We start from the raw sequence: 13,807 nt of genomic DNA, 5'->3' as shown, positions 1-13,807 counted from the left end.
CCGGTATCTGAGATCAGGAGGGTATCGAAAAGCAAACTATAAGAATCAAGTGACCCACTCAAACTGCGTAACAAAAGATTATTGTGAAGAGGGGTAAAGGGGAAGTTACTGAGACGTAGAGGAAGCTAGGTGAATTAAGGCTACCACACGACCAAAGCAAAAATTGTTCAAGCTCTCACATCGGTATTACAGTTAAGGTGTTAAAACACCTTGTACAAAATACAAAAATACTAACATACGTCTATCTTCAAGATAAAGAGCATACTTGTAGAATAAAACACTTCGTATAAAGTACAAAAGTAACTAACTTGTCACCATCTTTAATACTAACAAGACAGTTTTACAATAGTACATCTTATATAAAATACAAATGTAAGTAAATTGTAAGCATGTTAAATACCAACAATACAATTTTAAAATAAAACATATCATATAAAATACAGAATTAGACGATGTAATTCAAAGAAATCCAGGAAAAAGAAACCATCCGAAACCCATTATATGACATAGTAATTAAAAACCTTCATAGTACAAAACATCTCTTTTTTCCTTCTTTTAGAGAAAACTTTTGTTATATCATTTCCTATGGCTTCTTTCATTATTCTAAATAGCGAGTGCTAGAAAAGATAGATTGAGTAATAGATTAAATTATAGTTGGGATATTATGTGCAAATAGTGTTCTATTTAATTCCCTTCTTAAATAGAATTCTCTTTAATTGATGCACGAAGATTACTAGAGATAACTTTTGTGTACAATTTGCTATTTTAGGATAGTTTTACAACACATTAAACATCTAGATTCTACTTGAGACTTTAATTGTAGTGTTTGGGAGACGCTGACACCCAAAAAATCAGATTACACACATAGGGATTACCTAAAGTAATATATAAAAGTAACCAACAAAGCTCTGTCGCTCTCTACCCACCACCTTCGAACATCGATATGACACCTAAGACGTACCTGGAGGATCAAGAGTAGTCCTCATCAGCATCCACTACCTTCTGCTCACGTTCTGGAAGGCCATGGATTTCATCACGGTAGAACTTGATGGGCCGTAAAGCGAAGAATGTATCAAGTGCATTTTGCACCTCTACTAGGGATTTCAACTGGTGTCCTCTAGGGTGATTGTCCAAGGAATGGAACAAGTGATAATCGGACAGTGCAATGTTAGGGAAATATGGTTGATGCAACGGTGTTTAATATCAAGGCGTAGAATGGTGTCCAGGGGCATCCTAGCCACGTGGGGCATAGCGTTGTCCTGTAACATGAGAATCTCTTTGCGATTCAGAAGTTCGGGCTCCAGAGTTTCTTCAACACGATTCAACTGCTGCCAGTACACAGTGGCATTGACGCTCTGATCACCTGGTAGCAGTTTCCGATGTACGATGCCGCGAGAAGTCCACCAAACATAGGAGGACTCAGTTCCTCACATGTTTGGCTACTGTTAACCACAATTTTTGCCTGAAGATATTTATTTTGTACATGTGTTGGCGTTCCAGCATATGGTGCGTCTACGAGTGTTTCGTCACTGTCCCTAAACTTGTTAAACCACTGCTACACTGTCCGCATTATCACGACACTCTCACCAAAGGCTTGGCATATCTTCCGCCCTGCTGCAAAGGTGTTTGACCCCAGTTTGAACTCGTACAGCATATACGTCCTTACCATGCTGTGTGGATATCAATTGTTCAATCAGTTCTTATGTAAGTTCACGTTGTAACCGAACTGTCGCAACCAGGTAGTATGTTGGATATTCCCACACCAACAACTGACCTTCGCTCTATCTCCATTCGCATTCAACTCATGATGTGAGGGCCAATTGAACACACACCTTCACAAAATGCAACGAAAATTTTCTTGGTTACCTTATTGTTAAACAATGCTTTTATATAATAATAAAAAAAATAGTTTATCCTCGATACCAAATTAACACAAGGTTACTTTGATACTAAGTTTTACAAGTTGACTGTACATTTACGTTACTCCACAGTCACAAATTTCAAATTATATTGGCCTTTCAATTACAATATTATTGATTAGAGTATTTGCCCTATAAGAACCTAATTGCAGTCTTTCGAAAACAAATAACATCGTTTGAAGACTGTTAAAGAGTCGTGGGACAATATTCTGTCCGCGAAGGTTGTGGTTAAAACTGTAATGAATTATAAGTAATAAACACACTTAATGTTTCGAATCACATCCACTAATCGGTAAGCGTACAGTGCTACTGCTCTCTTTGTAAGAAGGGCAAACAAGAATACTAAAAACTATACAATAGGAAGTAACGAAATTATGACTATTATGACTAGAATATTTTCAAGTCATGGTTCACTCAAGATCACATTAAACTGTGCTTTATTTACTTTAGAAATGTACTCCATATATTTGATACAAATCAACTAATAATTTTAATGATTCAATTGCTTACTAAACGTCCTCTATTAACATCATAACTATGGACTGGATGTTTAGGCACAAAAGTATATAGGAAATATTCAGGAAAATATGTACTTATAATTGCTTAAAATGCAGTAAAATAGACCGTAGTAAATATGGACCGTAGGAATAGCAAACCACGTTTTCAGGTTATTGGAAGTAACGTGACAATGTCATTAGTCACGACCATATTAAATAACGTCATCGGGCATTAACTTCTTGATTTTGAGAGCAGTATGTATTCTCACCAACCAAAATTTAGGAGGCGTGTATTGGCGAACAATTTTAAATTTTCGAACTTCCAGAAAATGAAGATTTCGAAGGGTTCTTTCTGTTAGAAATACAAGGTGTGTAGGGAACCGGTTGCCAATTAGTACCATGCAGCATTGGAGTGATCCGGAACGTGCTCTTCCTGTCATAGCGTCTTACAAGGAAGGTGATAATTTGACTGCTGTAAAAGGGGTATTTCGACGGCATTGCCAGCTATGATGTCATGAAAGTGTTCCATCTGCTCATGGGAATACAGCGTGAATGCGTACTCTTGAAGAAACTGGTTCAGCCTTAAAAAAAGCTACTAGGGGACGTTAGAACGGTACTTACCCATGAGAACATTGCAACTGTTTAAGTTTCCCTTGCCACTCCGTTCGACAACACGCATTTGCAGCCAGAGATTGGGCGGCGAAATGCACAAAGAATGCTGCTCAAATTCTATCCCTAAAAGTTACAGACTATGCAGGACCTACACCCACCATACCCTGTGTCACGTAAAGGGTTGAGTGAACAGGTGTTGGCTAAAATCAACGTGTACTCAAATTTAGTCAACAACATATGGTTGTGAGACGAAGCCCACTTCCACTTTGATGGATAAGTTAACAAATAGAATTTCCTTTCAAAACTGTCCATTACCTATCGCCAAGGTTACACAATGGTGTGTAGTATCATGTCATTGTATCATTGCTTCTTAGTTTTTGAAGATGAAGATCGCATTGCAATAACAGTAATATCCGAATGGTATGTTGGTGTACATGAAACATTCATTATACAAAGGCTCTATGATCTGAACATCGACAATATGTGGTCTCAGCACCACGAAGTCATATCACATACTGCTCGACAATCGATGGAAGCCATTCACCAATTATTTGAAAGGCTAGTCATTTTACGTAACGCTGATATTCCGTGGCCTGCGAGATACCCTTATCTTCGTGTATACGATTTCTTCCTATTTGGACATCTTAAACATCTTAAAGACAAGGTATACCACACACGTCCTACAGGTCCTGCAGGTGTCCATGAACTGAAACTGAAAATTGAAGGCAAAATCATTGCCATTCCTCGAGACCCTCTACACCAAGCATTTTGGAGTTTCCATAATAGGTTGTTTGAATGTGAACACCGAAACAGAGCACATCTTTCCGATGTCAACTTTAAGATGTTAAGAGACAGTTTGTGACATTTAATGAAAACATGAGTGGCACATTGCATACATGCACTTTCGCCAATGAAAAATTATTTTCTCATCATTATTCACGCAAATTGTTATGGTTGCTTAACAACTGATCTGCAATAGCGTATATACATTGTGACAGAGTACATCCCGACTAGCACTTGTGCTTTCAGCAGTGAGCTACTTGGGAATTATGAAATAGATATCTCAAACAAATCCCCCATTGACTGTACGACAAGTTTCAGGAGACAGGTAATGTAGTGGATGCACTGAGAAGCAGGGGGCAAATGTTATTTAGAGGAAGACAAAACAAAATAACTTCCAGTACGTAATGTAGAAAATGTAAATAATAATAATAATAATATCTAGTTCCATTAAATTTTTATAACTTTGTGAATTTATACTGTATTTATGCATATCTATAGGGAAAGATGGGATGTTATAGGTTCATGTGAACTAACTTCCAAAGATTCTTGAGCACTAAGAGCTTCCTTAAACAAAGAAAAGGTACGTAGCTAAGCTACTACACTTAATCCAGCAGCTAGGGAAAGTCCTGTTGGGAGTTTGAGAGCCAGAAGGTTTGTTTGTTTTACCGAGTTCTACTATCTTCAGTGATTTTAAAAAAAAATGGTCACATGTTCTGAATCATGGTCATTATTGCACAATGGCCGCCATCTTGAATATTCCTTTCGTATTCACCACATTTTTCTTAAATACATATAGCTCAAGCTATAATTGTTGCAAAGTTATCAGTTATACCTCGTTCCATTTGCAATAGCATAGGCTTTTAGGTGACGTTATTCACTTGTCAGTGATACACATAAGGGGGAAGTAAAGGAGGGAACTTTTGAAAATTTCCCTCAAAAGTTCCTTTTTACCGAATTTTTGTTATTGTTATATGGCAACGCTGGGTTCTAGGCGAGAAAGAAAAATTACATACATTTCCTGTAATATGATAAATATATCCTGAAAGTTTTGTCTTGATTGATTCAGTAGTAGAGGAGTAATAAAATATTTTGTATTTTATGATTTTCGTCGCTCTAATAATTTTTGGATTTAATGAAAGTACTTTTGTCACATAGAAAGACCTCCAGCTCAGACTGTAATTGCCGCAGAGATACAAATAATATCAAGATCTACTTTTAATGATATAGGCCTTTAGGTGGCTTGCCAGAAGTGCTTATGGGAAGGATCAAAAATGTGGAAAATACGCGTAAAACTTTCTATTTTTCTCTGTAGCGCAGTAAATACAAGAGGAAATTACTTTTTGCGTAGGTTGGTAGCACTGTTGGAGTCTTACTATGGCCAAAAGTCGAGATTAACGTCGAAGCCGTCAATAAAGCGAAGATTAATGATTTAAAGGTAAGTGATTCAAGATTTTCTTCCTATGCTGCAGTTATGATGATGTACTATGCTGCAGTTATGATGATGTACTACGTCAAGATCAAATGCTAGCAAACATGACTATTAATTAGGGCTAAAGGACACCGTGTTCCCATACCTCCATCAATAAAACCCAACATTCCTGTTCGAGGCGCTTTGGACAATTTCGGCAGAGAAGAAGCTACATTTTCAGGAATGCATGGAACACACGACACAGTACTTGTCTTGTTTCAAGACCTTCATCTGAGTGATAAACTTAACGTCTCGTTAGAAGAACCTGATAATCCAGAGAGATACCTGGGAACGTTTGGCATTGATGTCACTTCATGAACTCTTACTAAAGATATAGATACTCAAAAACTATTGTTCTACACAAAGCCAAAAACAAGGTGCAGTATCCTCAGTACTTTCGTTCCTAGCAATGACCCAATTACAGCAAATGTAATAAAACAGCCAGGCAGAAATTTAGATCTCATATGGTTTCTTTCAAGATTTTTTAAAAAATCCAACGTACCTCAATAAGGTTTCCCTCAGGAAGTTGAGATTCCCTCTAGAAACGCTTTTATGAGTGCACTATCTAAACATCCATCTCACAGGACCATTACGGGATATACTCCAATACTACCCTATCCTGCAACTCAGTATGACTCTATTTATACAACAATGTGTAATTTCCAAGATATCTTGCACCAGTTAAATGTCGAAGAGAGTTCACTGTGGTGCGACGAAGGCGTATATCATATAGCTAAAGAAATTCAGCTTCTTCAACCCGAAAAGTTTTCCAACATATTTCTTGGCCTTGGAGGATTTCATCATCAGAAAGTTGTGCTTGCATGTATTGGTCTATACCTCAAGCGCAGTGGAGCTTTGGAAATTCTTGTTCAGACTGAAACCATTGGTCCACATACTGCTGAAAGCGCTTTAAAAGGAAACCACTATAGCAGGGGAGTTAGATCAATAGGAATGCTTTGTGAAGTAATGGAAACACTGGAGTGAAGGCGTTCATGGAACAGATTAACATAACTAAATACTTCGAATTGTTCTCAATAGTAAAACGTATAGAAAATACAGTTATCAGTGTATGAAGAACAAAGTTTATCTAAAGAAACTAAATGTGCTATCGAAAACCTGAGTGCCATCAGAATGGACTTTGAGAAATTTAGAGAAAGTGGAGCACAAAAAAGTGAAATGTTTGCTTATTGGGATCAGTTTGTCTCCACATGTATGCAGCCTAAGAGAGTGTTTGCCACTTTTCTTCTCATTTGACAGAACAAATTATGCACGGTGGTGTACTCTATATTACCACGATTGCTTAAAACTAGAACAAGAACATCATCTGATCTATAATGAGTTTAAGAACGGTCATTTCACAGTTCAACATAGTAACAATAGATTTAGCAGCGTTGCATTGGATCAAGCACTAGAGCAACACTACAATAAACCAGCCAAGGGATCTGGAGGCATAATCGGAGTAACCAGACGAAAAGAAGCCGTGACAAAACACAATCTTATCAAACATGAGAAAGAAAATATAACATACTTTTTGAGACGGTTTTGTGGCCCTAATGAAGACGATGAATATGCTCTTCATCATGAGTTTTCGAAGTCTTGAACAATTCAAGAGCAGCAAAATATTTCAGAGATGATAACTCTTGTGCTTGAGAGAGGAAATCCCTTTTCGAAAGTTGATAGTTGTGGAATTTCTAACATTATAAGTGGAACAAAAAATGATCAAGTAATAGCTGAGTACTTACTCTCTATACAAGGAAAAGGAGAACTAGCTACAAAAACTTCGTTCAAGAAAGGCTTATTGACAAATCCAAAGGTATTCTAGATCCCATACATAAACAATTTCCAAAGACAAAGAAACGCATATCTGCAACCGTGACGGCACTCCAAGAAACAAATAATGCTATTCGGTTCATAAAAATAGCATGTTCAAGAAATTTCGATATTGAGACAGTACTAAAATACGAGCTTACATCTACATCTATTATCTAACAGATGATGGGTTCTTAAAGAAAGCAGATAAAGCACAACTCAGCAAAGAAGTTGAAAAACACTTTTTAAATAAGAATGATGTAGTTAGTCATCTACCAACGCAGGAAACGAGAGCAGCAATGGTGATTGACTTTATGGTGTACGCGCGAAAAGTCTATGTCAAACGACTTATGTGTAAGACGTTTGGAGACTACTTTGACTATTTGGAAAATATTTTTAAAATTCTCCGAAGGTTGTTTGCGCACTGACATAGTGTTTGACTTGTATCAAGATAAAAGTATCAAAAACTGGGAGCGACTGAGGTGACAAAAAAAGTTGATCCTATTGATGTGATTCCTAGTAACCCAAATGCACCCCTTCCTGTCAACATGGATACTTTTTGGGCTTCAAGACAGAACAAAGCACGATTGCAAGAACTCTTCATTGAGTGGATTGTCGATCAAGGAAATTCTATAAAATCTTTGTATTTGGGAGGAGGTCACAAACATAACCCACAGCTATGCCTGAAATTGACCGAAGGATCTGTTAGTTTGGTACCAGATCTTTACTGTGAATGTGAGGAAGCTGATGATAGAATCATGAAACACATCCAACACGTGGTCGAAACTGATTCCATTGAAAGAGTTATGATTGCCTCAGTAGATACAGATGTTATGATTTCCGCACTATATCGTCTCAAAAATAGTTATAAAAAATGTGGCCTGAAAGAACTGTGGGTTGTCAAAGTTCTATGAGATACATACCACGATCATCTATGAGATACATACCACTTCACAAAATGACGGAGAACATGGACGACACACTTTTATATGTTCTTCCTGCTGTTCACAGTTTAACTGGTTGCGATACCACAGGTAAGGTTGGGACAAAACTTATGGCACTTAAAACAGCAATGACATCAGGAACCCTGTTGAATAATTTTGGGGTTGCTCCCTTGGATGAAGGAATGATACAAAATGCCGAGCTTTTTATCGCAAAAGTACTTGGTTCATCAAAAATAAACTGTGATATGGTACGATTTGAACAATACCACAAAGCAAAAGCTTTCAACTTTTCTCAACTATGTCCACCATCATCAACAATAGTCTTTCATATAGAGCGTGCATATCTTCAGAGCTACATATGGATGACTGTGCTGGATGAAGCCCAACCACTGAATCCACTAGAGTATGGTTACATAGAAGAAGCAGGATATCTTAAGCCAATAATAACGACTGGATATTTCACAGCTCCTGAATTTCTCTCTCCTTGTATGTGCAAGACATGTGCAAAAGTTAATATTTGTCTTTGCAGAGTGAAACAAATACCGTGTTGTCCATTCTGTAAATGTAAAGTGAAGAATATGTGTGTAAATGTGGGATGAAAGTGTCAGTTTATCAGACATTTGTGGACTGTTATGTAAGAAGAATAATAAATTGCTGTTTGAAAATATCACTTGATATCAAATTTGGAACACATTTCTTAATTACGAAACATGAAATGTTACGATTTTAAAAAAATATATGTCTTCACTTGTGAATTAAATATTGGGTATTAATGTTTAGTGAATTTCTAGTAGTTTCACTTCTATCTTTTAAGGTTTCCACATCATTAAAGGAAAATATTTCGTGTGAATTTTATATTTATTTCTCTTATACTTCCTTGTCATAAGTTATAATAGCACATATGTTAGATTAATCCACACCATTTATTACTCTAATCAAACAAATTATAAAACGAAATATTATTTGTACCTCTGCGGCAATTACAGTCTGAGCTGGGGGTCTTTCTATGTGACAAAAGTGCTTTCATTAAATCCAAAGATTGTTAGAGCAACCAAAATCATAAAATACAAAATATTTTATTACTCCTCTGCTAGTAACCAATCAAGACAAAACGTTCAGCATATATTTATCACATTACAGGAAATGTATGTAATTTTTCTTTCTAGCCTAGAACCCAGCGTTGCCATATAACAATAGCAAAAATTCGGTAAAAGGGAAAATTTTGAGGGTAATTTTCAAAATTTCTCTCCTTTACTTCCCCCTTGTGTGTATTACTGACAAGTGAATAACGTCACCTAAAAGCCTATACTATTGCAAATCGAATGAGGTATAACTGATAACTTTGCGACAATTACAGCTTGAGCTAGATGTATTTAAGAAAAATGTGTTAATACGAAAGAAATATTCAAGATGGCGGCCATTGTGCAATAATGACCATGATTCAGAACATGTGACCAATTTTTTTAAGAACACTGAAGATAGTAGCACTCGCTAAAACAAACAAACCTTCTGTCTCTCAAACTCCTAGCAGGACTCTCCTAGCTGTTAGAATAACTTACGAATGGTGATCAGCAATTGAGCCCCCAGGACAAAAAAAAAACCTCTTCTGAAATATTAAATAACATTATGTTGTTTAAGATAAATACTTTGAATTGGAAAAGTTATGTCCACGTTATCTTACCCATAGCTGTTCCAACAGCCGACGAATCGTTACCGCTCTGTTCATAATAATTATAATCCTATGAGGAAAAAGCAGAAAATACACGTAAGCATTAAACTTGTACAAAACTGAATCTAAGGCAATGTTACAATTCACACAGAATAATATTCAAAAAACTTTAATAAACAAAACCTCTTACATATTATTTCTTACGGCTAAATTTGCAGACAGTAGCAAGTACAAGGTCCTTGCACCTTATGCACTCAACGGTGAAAATCTAGAATTTTCTGCTTATACACAGTATATGTAAAAAAAATGTAAACAATGTATGAACATTGTAGATGGGGTCTAACGTGCTGTGTTCAAATCCAATAAAATAAATAAAATAAAATAAAATAAAAACCAATAAATATTTTTAGAGTTATCCTACAGGTGAAATCAGCTTAGGGGCCATAGCCTTCAGTTTTGTACTAAATCTGATATAGCCCAGATGAATAATATTGAATAACTATCTGCACTATTTATATATTTTATTATCGTGAAGATCCCAATAGCACAACCAGTGGTACTATTCAACCGTTTCGCACTGGTTCGCTGGAACCGGTTAAAATATTTCGAATTCACATAACCGTTTATTATACCCACACAGTAGAGTAAATTTTACCGAGTTATGAGGAGGAACAGTAAATGATAGTTTAACTATCTTTGCTTTTAGAAATTCATACAGCTACAGGCTAACACATGTAATCTCTCATAAAAAAAAGTATAAGCTTTTATTTGTTAATCCCAAAAGCTCAGATATCAAGAATCAGAACTGGGATCATATGAGTGTAGTGGTGAGCGTTATTTATATATTTGAAATGTATATATAACACTATCAATAATTGTCGATCTAATAATTTTAGACAACCATCTATCTTGATAAATTTGATAAATTTGTTTTCAAGATATTCACAGTCCTACCAAATTTTGTCACATCATCTTTAATTAGAAAGATGTGTAAGTATCTTTATACTTATTACTTGTGGTATCCAGTAAAAGCTTTTCTTTTGTCTATCTTGCATGATTTGTTTTCTTGGTTTGTTATCTATCCCTCGCTATATATATATATATATATATATATATATATATATATATATATATAAAGAGTGTTATTGAACTATACCGACAAACTGTAAGAGACGATTCCTCACATCAAAATAAGAGAAAAAAGTTTATGTGGACTTATGGCGAATAGTTTATAATTTCAGAGCTAGGGCTGTATAAAATCGCGAAACAGCTAAATTTCAACAGGACCTATTTCGAATTCCAGAAGCTAAGGATGGTGGTCCTTATCTGCGTATAGGAAGTCCCGCATACACAATCCAAAAATGCAATATTTCGCCCATTTCCAATAGGTGTACAGCTTATTCTCTACATTGTGTAATTCTCAGATATGCTGTCAATAAAGTTTTCAGATATACCCCGATTTCAAGGAGGGTCTAAAGTTGGCAAAAGTTAAGCCTTAACAACAATGGACACCCAATGCTTCAGAGGAAAGTCAGAAGTGTTAGAAACCTGCAGTACAAGATTTTTTGTGTTCGGAATAACGTGTGCTGCGATGTATTTCGTCACGGTATATTTCACGTTTTCTTCACTAATATGACTGAAAGAAAACATCGCATCATGCGTTTTCTCGACTATGAGAGACCGTACTGCTGACGATCCTCAACACTTCCGACATCTCCCCAAACGATTCTGTCTTCACTGCTTACAAGGCTTATCGTTTGTCTACTTTTGGACCAATCATAAAGTGAAAGCATACCTCAAAATTTGGTTGAGGGCATTTCTGAGAATTTCACCATACAGGGAATACTCCGTACACCCACTGAACATTGATGAAATATGCATTTGTGGATTGCGTATGCGTAACTCCCTTTACACTGGTAAGAACTATTGTCCATAGTATCTCTAATTCGAACTGAGGCCTCTTGAAAATCTGCTTTTTGTGATTTTGGACATCCCTAGCTCTAAAACTATGCATTTTTTTCCACAGGTCAATATGAACTTTTTGTCTTATCTTGATGTAAGGAATCACCTCTTACAGTTTGTCAGTATAGTTTATTAACACCCTGTTTATATATATATATATATATATATATATATATATATATATATATATATATATATATATATATAGAATCGTTTGTCTCAGAATGAGAATAACACCACTGAGCTAAAAAGCTGATAACTCAGATAACACTGTTTGGATAGGTTTCTACGGAAATTTAAATATTTTATACAATTATTCTAGAGATGACAATACTGTAAGGGTCAAAGTATTCCATTTCCCTTTAAACGTAAGATGACCTAGATTAATTTTCTCTGGATAGCTACATATGCAATTTAAGTATTTCATAGAATTACACTGCTCTACACTGATTTTGCTGTTTGGAAACTATTAACGTTTTCTTAACGTTTTTGACCTGAGAAATCCAAAACTGTAGTTAGTTTTGCTCTATCACGTAGAATTTTCTTAAAATACAGTTGAGGGAGAAAGAAAAATAGCCGTATAAATGTATATTTCGGAAGAAGTACTGATTACAATTAGAAACATAGAAACATACTTTCGATGCCATATCCTTCTGATTATCTTTGAATTTGTAATAAAAGACATGCAGTTACTTATTCTGCTAACATTACAAAAATATATACAGTACCTGATACCACTGACTGATATCACAACGTGTTACACAATAACAGCGCTGTGTAAGGTATATTTGCGAGAACTACGGGTCGTCGTATGTTTTGTTGTTGTGTCTTCTCTAGCTATGCTGTTTGTCGTTGAATCGAAAAGGAACTTCGGAAGTGTCGGAACTATCCTAACTATTTCTGCTACATCTGTGTCAGTTATTAATGTCGAAATAAAGACAAAAAACAATGTTTGTGAAACGTGCATATTACGCCTATTTCGGAATAAAATTAGGGGATCAAATCAAAATATTTGTGCCACACACAATATGTAAAAAATGTGTCGAAACCCTAAAAAACTGGTTGAAAGATAAGAAGAAATCTCTACGTTTCGGAATACCAATAATATGGCGTCAGGCAAAAGATCATAGTACTGACTGCTATTTCTGTTCGTGTGAGGTTAAAGCTTTCACCGTTAAAATCAAACGAATCATTTATCCGGTCCCAATCCCGTGCTGAGAAAGGGGGAGGGACCCCCGTGTTCCTAAACCGGGCTCGCATCTGGTTCCAGGCACGGAGGTAGCACGGGGGAGATAGGGTGACCCTGCAGCCGGACTCGCTGCTGGTACCTTAACTGCCATATGATAGCGGGCAGCATGCGGGGCCAACAACCTACCGGCGGAGGTGAGGCCTCGGCTATGCCCCGAAATGGGCAACTAGGCCGTACCCTTGGGTCCGAGAGATAAGGCTGCGTGGTACCCCAACAAGCTAAAAAGAGTGGGTAGCTGGTGTGTCCAAGAGTGTGGGCAGATCCAGCGCCCTACCGGGAGAATGATGTAGGTACTGCCCTCAAAGAGAGTGTAGGGCGTTCTCTTGGGTCCGAGATGGGATACTTCGTATCCTAACGCACACTCGTACCTCAGGAGCGCTGCGGAAGTGGGGTACTCCTTGTCCCAGGCTTGCACATTCACTGGGTGCAGGAGCCACGACCCTGCCAGAGGAGCTGACGCTCCCAAATGGCCATTGTCTTTAAAGGTAGACAGTCTACACCATCAGCCATTGGGTCTGGTAATGTACGGTGTATCTCTACCGTAATCAGAGGCAGTCCCATGTTGTTTGGATGGGCCTACCAGAGAAGACACGGCTCCCAAATGACAAAGTCTGCCTCGAGCAGACGGTCTACATCAGTCATTGGCTCTGGTAATGTACGGTGTACCTCTACCGTAATTACATGAAGTACCGCATATCCTGGACGACCCTACCGTGAGGGAGTGTCGGATTCCTGCCTGCTGGGTGACTGAACGGAGGTGTGGGATTGACCAACCCCAGTAATCAGGGTAACGGCTCTGATCCCACTTAAGGGAGGAAACTCTGTAGGATATGGGTCAGTACCAAACTCAAATGGTGACTTAACACGTATCATTGGGTTCGGGATGACATACGGA

The 13,807-nt window shown here is 37.1% G+C and overlaps 1 protein-coding gene across 2 annotated transcripts in view; it reads right to left on the bottom strand.

The window, feature by feature from the left end:
- Positions 1–287: 287 nt before the first annotated feature.
- The window catches only part of LOC145684347 (phospholipid scramblase 2-like), a 360,612-nt gene continuing 347,092 nt past the window's right edge, over positions 288–13,807 (bottom strand). For both annotated transcript variants that reach the window (XM_081756559.1, XM_081756561.1), the window contains 2 exons: positions 9,714–9,771; positions 288–617 (listed from right to left, as the gene is read on the bottom strand). In XM_081756559.1, coding sequence (XP_081612685.1) covers positions 604–617; positions 9,714–9,771 — 72 coding nt within the window. In that variant the 3' untranslated portion in view covers positions 288–603. The remainder of the gene's footprint in view (positions 618–9,713; positions 9,772–13,807) is intronic.

This window comes from Thermobia domestica, chromosome 4 (genome assembly GCF_964235325.1).
Source record: "Thermobia domestica chromosome 4, izTheDome1.hap1.1, whole genome shotgun sequence".
Lineage (NCBI taxonomy): Eukaryota > Metazoa > Arthropoda > Insecta > Zygentoma > Lepismatidae > Thermobia > Thermobia domestica.
The sequence above is the reverse complement of the archived record's forward strand: the minus strand, read 5'-3'. Positions and strand labels throughout refer to the sequence as shown.